Consider the following 15684-nt stretch of genomic DNA (forward strand, 5'->3'; position numbering starts at 1 on the left):
CCTTGCATTTAAGTGGGAGGAAACGCTTTCATGCTGAGGTGAAGCACATGACTGTCCTGAAGTCCTTTTGCTACTTTGGTCCCTCTATCTGGAATCTGTTTTCCATTTCAAATACAGACCCTAGAGTGAAGCCAGTCATCAAACCAAACCTTGCTGACTGTATTCACCTGGAAACCTTGTGAATTTGGAGACCTCTGCAACTTTTTATTTTGTTCAGAAAGAGAGGCATCTCTGGAACTCATTTTGTACAAGAAGCTCAGGCATCTCAGCAAAGTGTGGTGGATGGTGTTGCTTCAAACAATTAGCTGATTTGTCATCTTTTATTTTTTATTCTGCAGTCTTATTCAAACTAGTGTAGTATCATCCTCTTTTATCTTCAGAACAGTCTTCTTCACTGGGCAGCTAAATCTTTGAGTCTTGCCATTTCCAAAGTAACATGCATTCACCTCTGTATTGTGGCTTTGGGGCACTAGAAGAATAAGGAAAACCACAGGACATGATACGGGGAACAGAATAGAGGGTGGATATTACAACAGTCAGACCCGCTTTGTCTCCCAGAGGTATAATGAGTACATTGAGCTTTGTTTGAGGAGGAACAAAGCCAAATGGAAGTGAATGAAGCCCTGCTTGGATGAGCTATATTTGTGCTAAGCTATGCCAGAGCCAGGGTGATAAAACTGGAAGGGCAGAGAAACCCTGATGAGCCCAGATTTGACAGGTTTTGTTTGCTCAACCACTATCCCACACTGAATCCGTTCCCTGAGAAGCAGTGCAGGCAGCTCCAGAGAGCCTGTGAGCTCATAAATAACCCCTGCCAGAGGTGACCTGGCCTGTACAGGGTTGTCTTGGATATCTGCCTCATGACTACATTTGTCAACAACCAGGAAGAGCTGCCTGCAGAGAGCTGACTGTAGCAGGTCCCCGAGGTGTCGAGAATCAGTTCATTACACTAATTACCAAACTCTGTATCTCTAATTCAGCCAAATATAGGCAGTGCATCTTGCCTTCAACTGTTAGGTATGTCCCCTTGTGCTGATGTTTTTTAGTTTATCATGAATGTACATTATTTTACTCAGTAAAACATTTTTGATATGGCTCATGGGTAAGATAGCAGCTAAAATGTATTCCTCTGGATTATTAATGGTATGTCGTGCACAGGCCTCAGAACTTTTCCTGATGGAAGCCTATGTCACAGGCCCATTCCTTATGAGTTTCCTTGCCATCTGCTGATGGTAGTATTCTTTTCCCCAAATGTATGGTATTCCTGAAAATCTGTACTGAATATCTGAGCTACTGTGGCTCAGATCCCACCAGAGTTTCCATTAATGTGCAAGAGAAAAACATACCAATAGGGGATCATATGAGAATAAATTATATTTAATAGCACCACTGTTCTACCATCTGTTACAAAAAATATGGAAATGGCTACCTAGAGATTAGCAATTTATGATGGCTCACACTGTTAGAACACCATCGAGCAAGGGTTTGTTGAGCACACTTTTAGTAGTAGCCAGGAAGAAGAAAAATAGTTTCATAATGTTACCATCCAAATAGCTATTTGTCATTTACATGTGAGTCTGCCTTTACTACATCTTGAAGGACCCAGCTGCTGCACTATCACCTTTAGTAGCAAATTATTTTCATCTTTTTTAAATTGGTCCATACATAGAGCATTTGTTTGATATGTGACTTGCTCATAGCTTATTGAGGAAGACCTTTGGGTAGATGTAGGCATTAATCTTCAGATGTGGATAAACAAATGACATCCAACTGTATTTAATACCCATGAACAACAATTTTTCAGTGATGTAATTTAAAGGGCATTATTGGATTTGTTTGGTTTGGGTTTTGCTTGTGGAAAGGACATATTGACACTATCCTTTATGCAAAGAGCTCAGAAAAACATCTGTTTGTTGAGTGTTGTTTCAACCCTCAAAACATTCAGATTTTCATCTGGTTTTGTGCCAAATCAAGTGCCAAGTCCAGTAAGCATGAGTTTGACTTCTGAAGTTATTAATTTATTCATATCATTTTCAGTAAGCAGAGGACTCCTTTTGGTAAAGTGATAAAACCAGCCTTGATTTTTGTGAAATCAGGACTTAACTTACAAGGGGTGTGCTTGGTGGAAGTAGCCACAGAGTGCAATGTGAAATCCACTAAGGAGAAAAAAAGTAGTGGCTAACCTGAGAAGCAGCTGTGGAAAAGCAAATATAATCCGGTTTCAAGTGTGTGAAGTGCTAAATTAAAATACATAAAAGTAAAAAGGAGCTCTGGGAACAAATACAAAAATATTAACATAACAAGGTTTTACTTTTGTTTAAAAGACAAAATCATGTATTTGCACATCAGAGTGCAGATGCTTTTTATCAGGAAATAGAAATTTTATTTGAAAAGTGTAGTAGATGAAAAATGATCCCCAAGCCCCCTTCAGGCAAAATTTCAAATGTTTTGTCCAAACCCTGGTATATTTGTATTTTGTAGTGCCACAGCAGTGCCTCCAGGAAGTTATTGTACAGGTACACAAAGCTCTTTTGCTCCTCTCTCAGGAATAACACGTTGTATTTGAGAGGCTGCCATGGTGTAGCACATAGAGAAGAGGAATTGTGGTGCTTTGTGAGAAATGGAGTCTGAAATAAGTTCAATTTAAGGAATACCAGGAATTTGAAACACTCACAGTGTCTTCCACTCTCTTTTCTGCTTTTCTTAGCTGAAATCACTTAGGTGTTGATCTTTCACCAAAAACTTTATTTCCTACTATGAAATAATAAAAATTAACTGCAACGATAGGTATGTTGTTCCTCATACTGACACATTCTCTGAAGGACAGAATATTTTTCTGATAGGTTTTATTTCAATGTCTGCTTGTGTGAAAATACATATCATTATATGAGGGTTTTTTTCCATGTGTGAGAGAACAAAATGCATAAAATGAGCTTTTTGAGTTTGAAGAGAAGCTTGATTGAGTTTTCAAGGCATTAACAAAGAAGTGAGGATTTTTATTAATTCTAGAATATATTTCTCTCTCACACTTGAGCTATGCTACTAAAGTTCACTGTGACACTGGCATATAAGTAGTAAAAATTCAGTAATAAAATTTGATATAAAAGAACTTCATGCAGTACAGCAGAATATCTAATAAGCAATGCAGTTTTCAGAGATGTGGAATAGATAGCTTTAAAATGTCACCATTTCATGGTTTTTTGTAGGTATTTTGAGTGCAAGCTGTAGAAAGATACTGATTTTTATTTTAATGCTGATCATAGCTAGTAAAAAGACTGCACCATTTTTGAATTTAAATAAACTTTTAGGAAACCTCCCTAAATATTTTTGCAATTTTTGAAAAATTTTATTTTAAGAAAGAAAACACGACCTTAGTTACTCATATGTATATTGAATATTTCATGTCCCATTACTATGCATCTTTCTGCCTTTTTTTCATTCACTTTGCCTACCTTTCTTCCTCTATCACTGGAATACCTTATTTAATTATTTTTAATTATTCTCCTAAGAAATACTTAAATAATTTCACTTTTGTCACAGTAGTTTCATAATCTGTTAAGAGTATTTACCCTAAATTTCAAATATTGATACAATAAGCTATGAGTGTGATACTGAAGAGATTTAGAGACCCTGTACCTTTGATTCATACATGATAGTTTTCCTTCTGAGTCAGTACTGAAGGCCTCACTCTGCCTCATGCCTGGGAATTTCATCTTGCTGCACTTTGTCTGTAATTATTTGTATGTCAGATGCCCACTGGAGCAAGAAGAAAATGTTAGCATTGAAGAGGGTACCTCTCCTTTTCCCCGTGGCATTATGAGACAATTAACTACGCTGCATGCAATTATAAGCAATGAAAAATAAATGCAATGTGTGCAGCCTTTATGAAAAAGATCAAAATGCTCCTATTTTTGTCTAACATTAATCAGAGTAGAGCACTTAGCCAAGCAAACATTTGGGGTTGTGTGTCAGAGCACAGCTGCAGTGTTTGTCCTGATTATTATTTCTTTGCTAGAAGTCTGTGTCTGTTCCTGTATCTGGAACGACACTGGGAAGTTGACATTACAAAGAGGATATGGGCAGGTCTGGGATCTTGCCTGGGATCAGGTAGGATTTGGCAGTGTCATCACTCAGATAGTGATACCTGTTTCCTGAGGCATTGTGTCACACCTACCTGGAGGAGCAGTGGGTATAAATTTGGGGTTATTGGCATTTTGGATGTGTTGCCATCCCCATGTGCAGACAGGTGAGTTGAGTCCAGACCCTGCTGGGCTGTGCAGAGGTAGAAATCCTTTCTCCAAAACTATTAAGATTTGGTTCCATGAACAATGTTCTACCACACCTATGTGCCCAGATGTACAGCAAACCTTAACCTTGAGAAAATCACTGTGGAGATTGACAGCACTCATCTATCTATTGTCAATCAATAGAGAGAGACCTCAGAAGGGCAGTTCTGCTCTGGTAAGGTCAGGGTTGGTGGCTGGGGGACTCAGCTGGGTTCATGAAGTGCAGTAGGCTGAATGCACATCTGTGTACCCTACAAGAGCCAAAGCCACTCAGATGGCTTAAGGACCTAACATGAAACATCACACTGCATTTTGAGGAGAACTTTTTGTCCAGCTGACTCAGAATAAAAAAAAAAAAATATCCTTTAAGAATTAAACTTTCTTTTCCTTTCTAGCAGCCATGTGTAAGTATGTCCCAGCTAAGAACAAGCCCAGCTAACCAAACTTGAGAAGTTTGACAATGCAGTAAATCTGCCTTGAGTATTTCAGTTGTTGAACCTGGTGTGCAGTGCAAAGGATCTATTCAGTCCAAACTCACTCTGTCAATTCAGCTGTTTTTGCAGTGTGCAGGGTCAGCCTGTCCCAGCAATCTTGAAGCTGGATCAGTAATTGTCTGGCTTCCCCTTGCTAACAGTAGGCTGGATCAGGCATCACCTGTCCTCTTCCTGCTCGGGTAAAGCATAAAGCCAGCACAAAACACCCTTATCTGTCTCCAGCTGACTTTACAGAAATGCAGACTTGGACTTAGACCTGATCCACAGCAAATACATCCTGCTGAGGAAACCCTGTAGAGCCCAGTTTACATTAATGCCCATTAGTCAGCATGGCTGCTCTTCCTTGCAGTGCTCTTCCTTGGCTTCACAGTAGTTCTGCACAGCTGAAGCAGGTTTACAGCCCATCACAGCCAGTATTGTGTATCCAAATGGTGTCTTCAGTGGTCAGTATTGCATGTGAACGTACAGCCTACATGGGAACACATTTATCTCAAGCAGTGTGTGCTTGTCATAATTCTTCCAGGTAATTCTACAAAAGCTCTTTAAGTAAGCATCTTTTAAATATTCTCTTGCATGGGGAATGCTAGGGGGTTTGTCTGTGGTTAATCTGTCTCTTTCTGTTTGTGTATTAAAATCCAGGACGAATGATACTGGCCTCCTTGTTTTCAAAGACCATTTGCCTGTAACTCAGATTGTGATCACTGACACAAACAGATCAAATTCTGAGGCTGCTTGGAAAATCGGCCCCTTGCGTTGCTATGGAGACAGTGAGTACTAGCTCTTCTCAATTTCCATAGGTACAGAATGTTCCTTTTTTGTTGTTGTTGTTGTTGTAGTATTTTTTTACAAAAAGACTCTTTCTCTGATAAAAGGTGGCTTTCCACATGCAGCCTGCAGCTGCTGTCCTGTGCCAATTAACTATAGAGAAGGGGGTTGTGTTTGCAGGGCAGTTCTGGAATGCTGCTTCCTTCAACACGGAGGCCTCCTACCTGCACTTCCCCACGCTCCACGCCGAGGTCAGCGCGGACATCTCCTTCTTCTTCAAAACCACCGCCCCGTCCGGGGTGTTCTTGGAAAACCTTGGCATTAAAGACTTCATACGAATTGAAATAAGCTGTAAGTTTCACTGCTCAGAAATCTTGCTGGTTTTGCCCAATTTGACAGATGCAGAGAACTGGGAAGGACATATTTTCTGCCATTTTTAGATGGCTGGAAGTGCCTGGAGATGATAAGATGGAAACATAAAGATTCTTTTATCCAGACTTACCTACCTCTCCTGTCAGAGTTTCCCTTTATAGACTTGATCATTACACTCAATCTTGTTATGGCTAGATTTATCTTTCTTGAAAAAGAGTATGAATTTATGTTTTCAACACTGATATTTATTTTAAAATATCTTTCAAGAAAAGACTACTGGTAACTATAGGCTGTTTCTACTTGAAACTTGATTAGTGCAACCATTCTGATGGTTACTTTTATTTCCATATCAGTACCATACCCAGTGTTATGCAGCCCTAGTGTTTCAAAGGAACTCAGTGGGTATGGTAGAGCTACGAGATGAGAGTTTATGAAGGACAGGACACTAATGCAGTACAAGTTAGTCACAGTTGTAATGGATCTTGAATACTTCAAAATCTATTAAGTGAGTGCAGTGTAACTGCTACTCAGTGTATAAGGGAAATGGCAGGGAATTTAATTAGTGAGATTTTGCCTCACTTCTCTTGTGATGACTTCAAATATTTATTAGTGACAAAAGAGTACGGTGGCTTTGACATGAAATATGACACGTGTATTCCAAATTCTGTCAAGCTGAGGGAAAACAAACTGGGTGCTATGCATCTGATAATATGCTTATAATAACCCCAAAATAAAATTTAATAAAACAGGGCCCCAAGGCCCTTTGATTCATTAAACCAGTGGTAAATGTCATGGTGGATTATCACAAGGTAATGAGGTGTGATTTACTGTTAATTGCACATCAAGGTCCAATTTGGTTGCACTTCAGGGTAGTGCATTTGATTCTCAGGGATGCAGAAGTAAAAATGGCATCAAATATAACGAATACTGTGAACTAAGAGGATTGTTCAGTGAAAGCTTCTGGATGTGTTTACATCTGTACTCCTAGAGAAATGAGTTATTTAAAAGTTTGGAAAAAATCTTTTTAGACTTAGGCTTCTCATCAGTGGTTTGTTGTTGTGCTTCTTGCTACCAGATGGAATTTGCAGCTTAAAGGCCTTGTATCAAGGAAGCTCCATGGAACAGGGGCTTCAAAGGGTAACAACTTTTTAGCAGATGCAGGGGCTCAGAATAGATTTTTGTCTATCCCTATGAACATTTCCCATCTTAGCTATCTAAGAAGCGGCTTCCAAAACCAGACCTATCCAATTTTTTGGGCTTGAAATAAGAAGGTTTTTAGGAATTTTCCACAACCTTCTGGTTATGTGATATGTGGGCCTGGTTCTTGGCCTTTGTGGTACATTTAGCATTTTAGGAAGAGGAAAATAATCAGTAGCAAGAATGTTAAAAAGTTCTAGCCCCTTTCAGGCTTCCAGTAGAGGAAGGTGGACTCCTTTATGTGGCTTTTATTTTTCAACTATTGTCTTGTTTCTAGGTGTGTGTTATTTTTTATTTCTAGATGTGTGTTACATATACAGCTTTAGTTTAGGATCACCCATTGAGTAGTTTCCCCCATCAATTTTTTTGTGCATCTTGGGTCAGAATTAGGCAAATGCTTCTAGTATTCTCTTGTACCATATGCAGCCAAGTTATGTAATTGTTAATTACCTGCATTTTGAAAGATCTAGTTGGAAAGATCTTCATCTGGGACTATTGTGTGACTTTTTTGCAGTATTTAGCACTTTTACTTCAAAAAGAAAAGTGCCATTTCTAGATCACTGTGATTTTTATAGCAAAAAAGATGGGTACCCACAACCAAGCCTAATCACAGCAGAGATCAAACAGTGAGGCTGCAGGCTTAAATTCATGTATAAGCTGCTGTGTAGGAGATGAGAGGTAAATGATCCTCTACTATTTGCTGACATAAAAGTTAATGGACCCTATATTTATGTAAGATTTCTTGATGTCAAAACCACTATTTGGTTCAGACCTTCACTTCCTCTTCACATCTGTTTATCTCTTGCAGCCCCCAAGGAGATCACCTTCTCCATAGACGTGGGGAATGGCCCCACGGAAGCCACTGTGCAGTCTCCCACAGCCCTCAATGACAACCAGTGGCACTACGTGCGCGCAGAGAGGAACCTCAAGCAAACCTCTCTGCAGGTGGACAACCTCCCCAAGAGGGTCCTGGAGGCCCCAGCTGAGGGACACTTCCGCCTGCAGCTCAACAGCCAGTTATTTGTAGGTAGGGACAATCCAAGGGTTCCTGTAGATAACAGTATTTCATATAGTTTGGTGACGAATGCTCTTCTCTCACCATTGAGCTTGCATGTGGTGGCTTGATTTTGCTTTTTCTTCTTCTACTCCTGCACAGGCAACATGAATAACATGAATAACCCGGCTAGTGGATGCAGGGAAGGCTGTAGATGTTGTTTTTCTGGATTTCAGCAAGGCCTTCGACACTGTATCCCATAGCATACTCCTACACAAGCTAGCTGGCCGTGGTCTGGATAGGAATACCCTTTGCTGGGTTCAGAACTGGCTGGATGGCCGGGCCCAGAGAGTGCTGGTGAATGGTGTCACATCCAGCTGGCGACCAGTCACCAGTGGTGTCCCTCAGGGGTCTGTGTTGGGACCAGTTTTGTTCAATATTTTTATTGATGATATGGATGAGGGCTTAGAGTCTTTTATTAGTAGTTTTGCTGACGATACCAAATTGGGAATGAGTGTAGATCAATTAGAGGGGTGTAGGATTCTTCAGAGAGACTTGGAAAGGCTGGACATATGGACAGAATCAAACGGGATGAGCTTCAATAAGTCCAAGTGCCGAGTATTGCACTTCGGCCATAATAATCCCCTGTACCGATACAAGCTGGGGACGGTGTGGCTGGATAGTGCCCAGGTGGAAAGGGACCTGGGGGTGCTGGTTGACAGTCGATTGAATATGAGCCAGCAGTGTGCCCAGGTAGCCAAGAGGGCCAATGCCATCCTGGCCAGTATCAGGAACGGTGTGGCCAGCAGGAGCAGAGAGGTCATTCTTCCCCTGTACTCGGCACTGGTGAGGCCTCACTTAGAGTATTGCATCCAGTTCTGGGCCCCTCACTTCAGGAGGGACGTCGAGTTACTTGAGCGTGTCCAGAGGAGAGCAACGAAACTAATAAAGGGCTTGGAACACAAGCCATATGAAGAGCGACTGAGGGAGCTGGGGTTGTTCAGCCTGGAGAAAAGGAGACTAAGGGGTGACCTCATCACTCTCTACAACTTCCTGAAGGGTGCCTGTAGTGAGCTGGGGGTCGGCCTCTTTCTCCGGGCGACAACGGATAGAACAAGAGGACACAGTCTCAAGTTGCGTCAAGGTAGATGTAAGTTAGAAGTAAGAAGAAAATACTTCACAGAAAGAGTGGTCAGAAACTGGAATCATTTACCCAGTGAGGTGGTGGAGGCATCATCCCTTGAAGAATTTAAAAAAAGACTGGATGTGGCACTTGCTGCCATGATCTAGTTGAACAGTTAGAACATCGGCTGGACTAGATGATCTTATAGGTCTCTTCCAGTCTTGAAATTCTGTGATTCTGTGATTCTGTGATTCTGTGTGAATAGCAATTCTGCACTCAAAGCACAAACCATAGTTTAGCCATGCTATACTTGATGGTATTTTTAGGGTCAAAGTCCTAGAATATATTTATTGTCAAAGAGTTAACAACCTTTCTTGTTATGCAGCACTGGCTGTGTAAAATGCTGTAAAAAATGTGACCTCTCTCTTTAGGCACATTGTAAAAGTCAGAAATTTTTCGTATAACTTTCTGGGGCAAAGCCTGAAGACAGTATGGTCTTTAATTTCTATTCCTTCAAGCATGCCCATCAAAACCCTTATTTGGCTAGAGAGTCCATGAGTGAGAGAAGTATGAACACAGTCAAAGCAAATACGGGTGTTTTATCTGAAAGTGATTTTTCAAAGAAGAAAAAGGAAAATTAAAAGAGGGAAGAAAAGTCTCTGCATATATTTTGTTTACTTATCTCCCTTGCACAAGAAACCTGAATTGGGACTACTTTGTGTTTGATAATATGATAATGGGTTACAAAGGGAATTATCTCTTTTCTGTATTCAAATAATGTCTTTCTGAGTAATCTGCTCAAGTGGTGGAATGGGACGTAACTGTTCTTATGCAGGGCCATTCAGGTAACTCCTGATTCCTTCCTTCAAATGGATTTTTTTTACTTAGCTGAAATGCTAAGCGAACCTCAATCTGTCAATGCATTTTAATAAAGTTTACTTCTGTATTCATACCCTTATACTTAAGTAGCTTTCAGGGTATTCATTTGAGCTTTTTATTGTGTATGTGTGCTGTAATTACTGGGCTCTGAACATAAAGAATTAATCTGTTAATAAATAGATATGACTGCATCAATGTCAGGAGTCTTTCCAACACAGCCGTTGATTTATACCTAAAATGATCTCTGTTAGACTCGGCTGGAGAGGAGAACACACAGAAAGGAGGCTTAAGACTGTCACAGTGCAAGGTTTCTGTTTTCTGCTATGAAGCATGCTTCTAATCACTTGTTTTTCAAATACTACATTGATCCTAAGAACATGTTCTGTGGGAGGCCAGGCCTGGAGGCAGCAGGCTTGGGCTGCCAGACAACTTAGAAACATCAGAGAAATTTAGCCAACATACTGTTTGCAGTTAGGAAAATTGGAGATTTTGTGGCTGAATAGACGTGATTTTTTGGTTGTTTCTTTCTAAAGGACTAAATATGATGGGTTTTTCATAGGTCATCTGTTAGATATATCATGTATATCAACTGTTTACCATCTCACATCTGAAAAGCAGTGTCTGCCTGTAAGCTTGCTCCTCAGCCTCAGCAAAATAAACAGGTTACCTGTGTGAATTTCTTGGTGGTTTTAAAGTGACATAATTGATGAACTGTGCAATGAAAATCTATGGTAGTTAAGGACCTCACCAGAGCAATGTGCCAACAGGAGCCCTTGTGAGCAAAGACAAACAAAAAGCCCTGCACCTGCCCAGAACAGCATCAGCATCCCCACAAGCTGGGAATTGAGTGGCTGGGGAGCAGCTCTGCCAAAAAGGTCCCCTTGGTTTTGGTGGAAAAATGAATTTGTACCTCATCTGAATGTAGCTGTGCCTTAAGGAATAGGTTGGAACCTAGTCCCTGATACCAGCAGGGACTTCTGACTGATTGTACTCTGATTGTAATGAGTGTTTACAGAAAGCTCTAGGATATGGGTATTTATTTCAGACAAGAGGTGAAAAGTACTCACTGTGCAATAAATATGTCTCATTCTGTCGTCCATCCACACTTTTACTGAACCATGAACAAAAGGGACAGAAAAAAAAGGAGTTTGAGAGTGCTTTTTCAGGCCTTAACTCTGCCAGATTGAAGGCCAAAATTATCTGTGACTTGCTAAGTTTTCCTGAGAGCTGTCAGAAGAGTTGGAAACCTGGGTTGCCTCCTGATTCTGGCACTATTTCTCCCCGGGTGCTCCAGGGAAAGGTGGCAGAAGTCCAGCAATACACAGATGTGATATAGTTTGTCTCTACTGAAAGACTCATTTGAATCTCGTAATAAAAAGCTACTGATTTAATACCTCAGCCATGCAGAGAGAGTTTCAATCCATGTGAAAACTAAATGTATAAACACCATTGTAAAAAGGAAAGAAGCAGAAGCACGTAATATTGCTCCCTACTCCCCCTATAATCCACAACATATTTGTCTCTGCAGTATTCTGCATACTGACAGTGATTAAGGGGTTTCCAGCCTTAATGACTGTGTGTGGCAGGCTTTTGAGATAGCTCTGTGTGTCTGTGAAGTGGAAGAGAAAAGTGACTATGCATTGCCACTACGCTCAAACAAGCTTGGGTTTTAATGCAGTTAGAGAGGAGTTAGAAAACCATTTATCGCTTTCTTTTAGTGGATCTTGGGTGCTAACTGCTTCCAGCTGCATTATAATCTTATCAGAGCATGGGTATCCTTGCACCTAGCCAGATTTCTTATGTAAATTTAGAAAAAAAGTATAGTAGAAGAAGCAAACCCCAAACAAATATGCACGCGGAGTAACATCAACTGTACCAAACTGTCCACTAACGAGCAAATTCAGCAAATTACTTGCTCAGAAGGGGCAGGCAAAAACCATTCCTTTCAGTGGACGGTCATTTTCAGCACCCAGTATGTGTGACATGGTTTTGTATGGTGCAGCTCTCCCTGTGGTCCTGGAGGAGTTTTGTCATTGTGGCATGGTCTGAGATGAAACCCTGTCTTACCTACTGGTGAAGGCATGAGCATAAGAGTCCATCATGGGATGGGAAAGACTGTTCTTCCAGACCACTTTGAGGATAGGTTTGAATTCAGACTGGTAACATCAGAGAAGCAAAATAAAAGTCCTGAGAAATTAATCTGATGTACAAAGCTTTAGTCAGAACTTTCTGTGGTATTTGTTAGTTACATTTAGGAAATTAGCAAAGTTAAGTGTTTGTGTTCCTGGTTTTGTCTTGGGAGAAAGTGAGCAAGGGATGAATCCTTGGATGAATCTCCTCTCTCTGTTGTAGACAGTCCAAAGGCAACATAACCCAGAGAAAGTCAACATCTGAGAAACTTTCGCTGGAGACAGAGAGGAGGAATGATAGGAAAAAAAGGAGTTTATTTACTGCTGATGGTTTTAAAACCATTTGTAGACACCTTGGAATATTTTGGAGGCCAAGAGGAGGAATTAAAGCCTAACTCTTTGTGTATCCTGTATGCTCTGTATGTATTTCAGCTTGAGATCAAAAAGTGTGACTTCAAGGTCTTCTGAGGAGCACCATAGCAAGTTCTCCTGATTATGATTCTTATACTTCTCTGCCCTTTCCTTTTCTTTGTATCAGTTACACAAATGCTCCTAATACTTATTTTCAGCCTCCCTAATCCACCTTCCACTAACAAAAAGTCCTTTGTTTTTTTAAAACAAATCCTCAACTCATTACTGGAATGTTAATTATTTAGTCAATTGTGTCACCAAGCTACACTGTGAGTGCTCAGTTGAGAGCTTCTTGTCCCCTCCTCTCAGACTCTCCCTTCTTTTCCCAAGGGCTCCTCACACAAGTTCAGCTGCATAAACACCTTGCTGGAAACAGCTTGGCTCACTTGACTGTCACTTCTACTGTGAAAAGGACACCCTTAACCTTGGTGTTTGTGGTCCTGAGGCTTATCCTAAAATATGTTTTCCTGAATAAAACATTTCAGTCTCATCCATTAAAGTCTCTAGTCCATCAGGCTCCTGTTAGAGTTGAAAGAATTTACAAAGCCTAATTTGGGGAAGAGTTTTGCGTGTTTGTTTTCAGTTTTTCCTTTGATATGCAGACATAAGATAAAGAAGCTAATCTTTCTCCTAAATTAATTTGTGGTTTCAATGCCAGACATGGCAGTAGATAAGCCAAAAAGAGAAGAATGACAAAAAGAAAGTGTCATATACAGCTTTCTAGTTCTTTCATAAAAATAGAGAGACACCTTTAGTTTCCAGGGCTGTTCATCTGTCTTTTACCATTGTATGCACTGATACATAGTATTTTTAAAAAATTTGTGGATTCGTATTTGTACTTCAGGATAGGATTGAACTTCATGGCTTTGATTACTGTTCAGACCCAGTAATGAGTGCATTTTTCTCTCTTTCTCAGGGGGAACAGCTTCCAGACAGAAGGGCTTTTTGGGATGTATTCGATCTCTGCATTTAAATGGACAGAAACTTGACCTCGAGGAGAGAGCTAAAATGACACCGGGTGTAAGACCTGGATGCCCAGGACATTGCAGCAGTTATGGGAACCTGTGCCACAATGGAGGAAGATGTGTGGAAAAGTATAATGGTTACTTCTGTGACTGCACCAACTCGGCCTATGAAGGACCTTTCTGCAAGGAGGGTAGGCAGCAAGCTTTGATCCCAGTTATTTGTGCAATAACTCTGAATTACAGCACCATTTCACTCATGTCAGCTTGGTGTCCCCACATCTCAACATATTCTATTATCAGTTGTTCCTTCAATGTTCTTAAATGTTTCTCTTAAGCAGAAGTCAACACCTCCTTTTGTTGACTTCTGTGTTGGCCTCAGAATTTAAATTGGTGTTAGTTGTACTAATAGTTTACCACTAAATCCCACTATGATTCCTGTATTCGATTGCATGTAACAATCCCCAGACATTAGGAAATAGCGTTGAAATGTTTTACAGCAGGTGTTTGACCATGTCTGAATGTTTAGGTTGCTTGTTTTTTAAACCTCATCTTCTTTTGTTCACCTTAACAAATCCTTGAGGTTTTTCTTCACAAAGTTTTAGAGCATTGATGTGACAAAAAAGAGGTAGTCTTTTTATGGGTTTTTTTTTTTTTTTTTCCATTCCTGCGACAGCCCATCCAAACGTTAAGAAATTTTTAAAATAAGCATGAAGCATTCAGGAGAAAACTGATTTGCATGGTTCAGTCTTTGGTGAATGTGTCCTCACTGAACCTTTTTGGTGGCTTATAGAAGATGCTGTCAACACCAGAAAAAAGCAGGGCAAATGAGGAACATCTAATTTAGACAACATGTTTTTTGGAACTAACAAAACCACTATTCAGTAGCAGCAAGGTGCAAGGTGAATTTTTAACTTCCATGCCTGTCCCCACCTCACAAATGCAACAGGTTTTCTAAGTGGGCTGCATCATCTGCTGGTGTAAATTGGCTTAGTTGTTTAATGAAAACAGAAACATGAGTTCTAAGGATCTGAGAATGCGCAGGTAGATGTTTCTCTTTATTTGATGCTCCCAGAGACAGCTTCCCTTACTGGCTGCCTTTGGTCAAAGTGTTGCTTTCATAATTAATTTCTTTAAAAAGGAGACTGGAAAGAACAAATCAATTTTGGGTCAAGACAGAGAATATTGCCTTACATGTCGCTGTCAGAAGATGGTGAACAAAGACTTTATTTGGCTGACAGACGTTTGGGCTGTTCCATCTTGTGGAATTCTGATTCCAGCACTGAAGTAGTTGAGTTTATGTCTCCGTACATTGTTTCTCTCAGTGCCAGACAAACAATCTGCAAGGAAAAACACATTGTTACACAAGAGAAGGAAGGGTGATGTCAGCTGGATCAAGGGTGTTTTGCAGTGTTCTCATTCTGAGGCAGTTAGTTCTGGTCCATTCCTGCCTGGGAGATCTGAAAATGCAGTAGCTGAAATAATCCCTTTGGTTTGTATCTGCTTTCAGAGGTGTCTGCATTATTTGAAGCTGGCACTTCTGTTACCTATACTTTCCAAGAACCTTACCCTGTCACGAAGAATGCAAGCACCTCAAGCTCTGCCATTTATGTGGATGCTGTTGTGTCCAAGGAAAATATTGCATTCAGCTTTCTCACAGCACACACTCCAAGCCTTCTGCTGTACATCAACACCTACTTCCATGAATATTTAGCTGTGATTCTCTCCAAGAATGGTGAGTAGTCTTGATTTGCTACCCAATGGAGGCCAGTGCAACTCTGTGGAGTTTTGGGGTGGTTGGTTTGTTTGTTTATTGATTCATGGGTTGTTTTTTTTTTTTTTTGTGGAGGAATAGTACAGAATTCTGCACTGATTTAAGTTCATTTCTGTGTCTTCAACTTTATCAACTTCATGGTGTTCAGTTTGTGAAATGGCCATCACTCTTGTTTATGTCTCTTTATTTGGCATTCAGTGCTACACTTGCCTATTCAGTCTTTGAGTAATCATGTTGTTGGGGCTTAAAATGTGCTTTGACTTCCATTTGACAGGGTTTTACAAAAGTATTTCCTTGC

At 40.4% G+C, this 15684-nt stretch overlaps 1 protein-coding gene across 1 annotated transcript in view; it reads left to right on the forward strand.

Annotated features, from left to right (window-relative positions):
• Positions 1–15684, forward strand: part of CNTNAP5 (contactin associated protein family member 5) — a 269119-nt gene that overhangs the window by 214891 nt on the left and 38544 nt on the right. The window contains exons 15-19 of the mRNA XM_063161822.1: positions 5420–5547; positions 5726–5896; positions 7923–8141; positions 13567–13806; positions 15123–15347. Coding sequence (XP_063017892.1) covers positions 5420–5547; positions 5726–5896; positions 7923–8141; positions 13567–13806; positions 15123–15347 — 983 coding nt within the window. The remainder of the gene's footprint in view (positions 1–5419; positions 5548–5725; positions 5897–7922; positions 8142–13566; positions 13807–15122; positions 15348–15684) is intronic.

The sequence above is a fragment of the Melospiza melodia genome, chromosome 8, assembly GCF_035770615.1.
Source record: "Melospiza melodia melodia isolate bMelMel2 chromosome 8, bMelMel2.pri, whole genome shotgun sequence".
Taxonomy (NCBI): Eukaryota; Metazoa; Chordata; class Aves; order Passeriformes; family Passerellidae; genus Melospiza; species Melospiza melodia.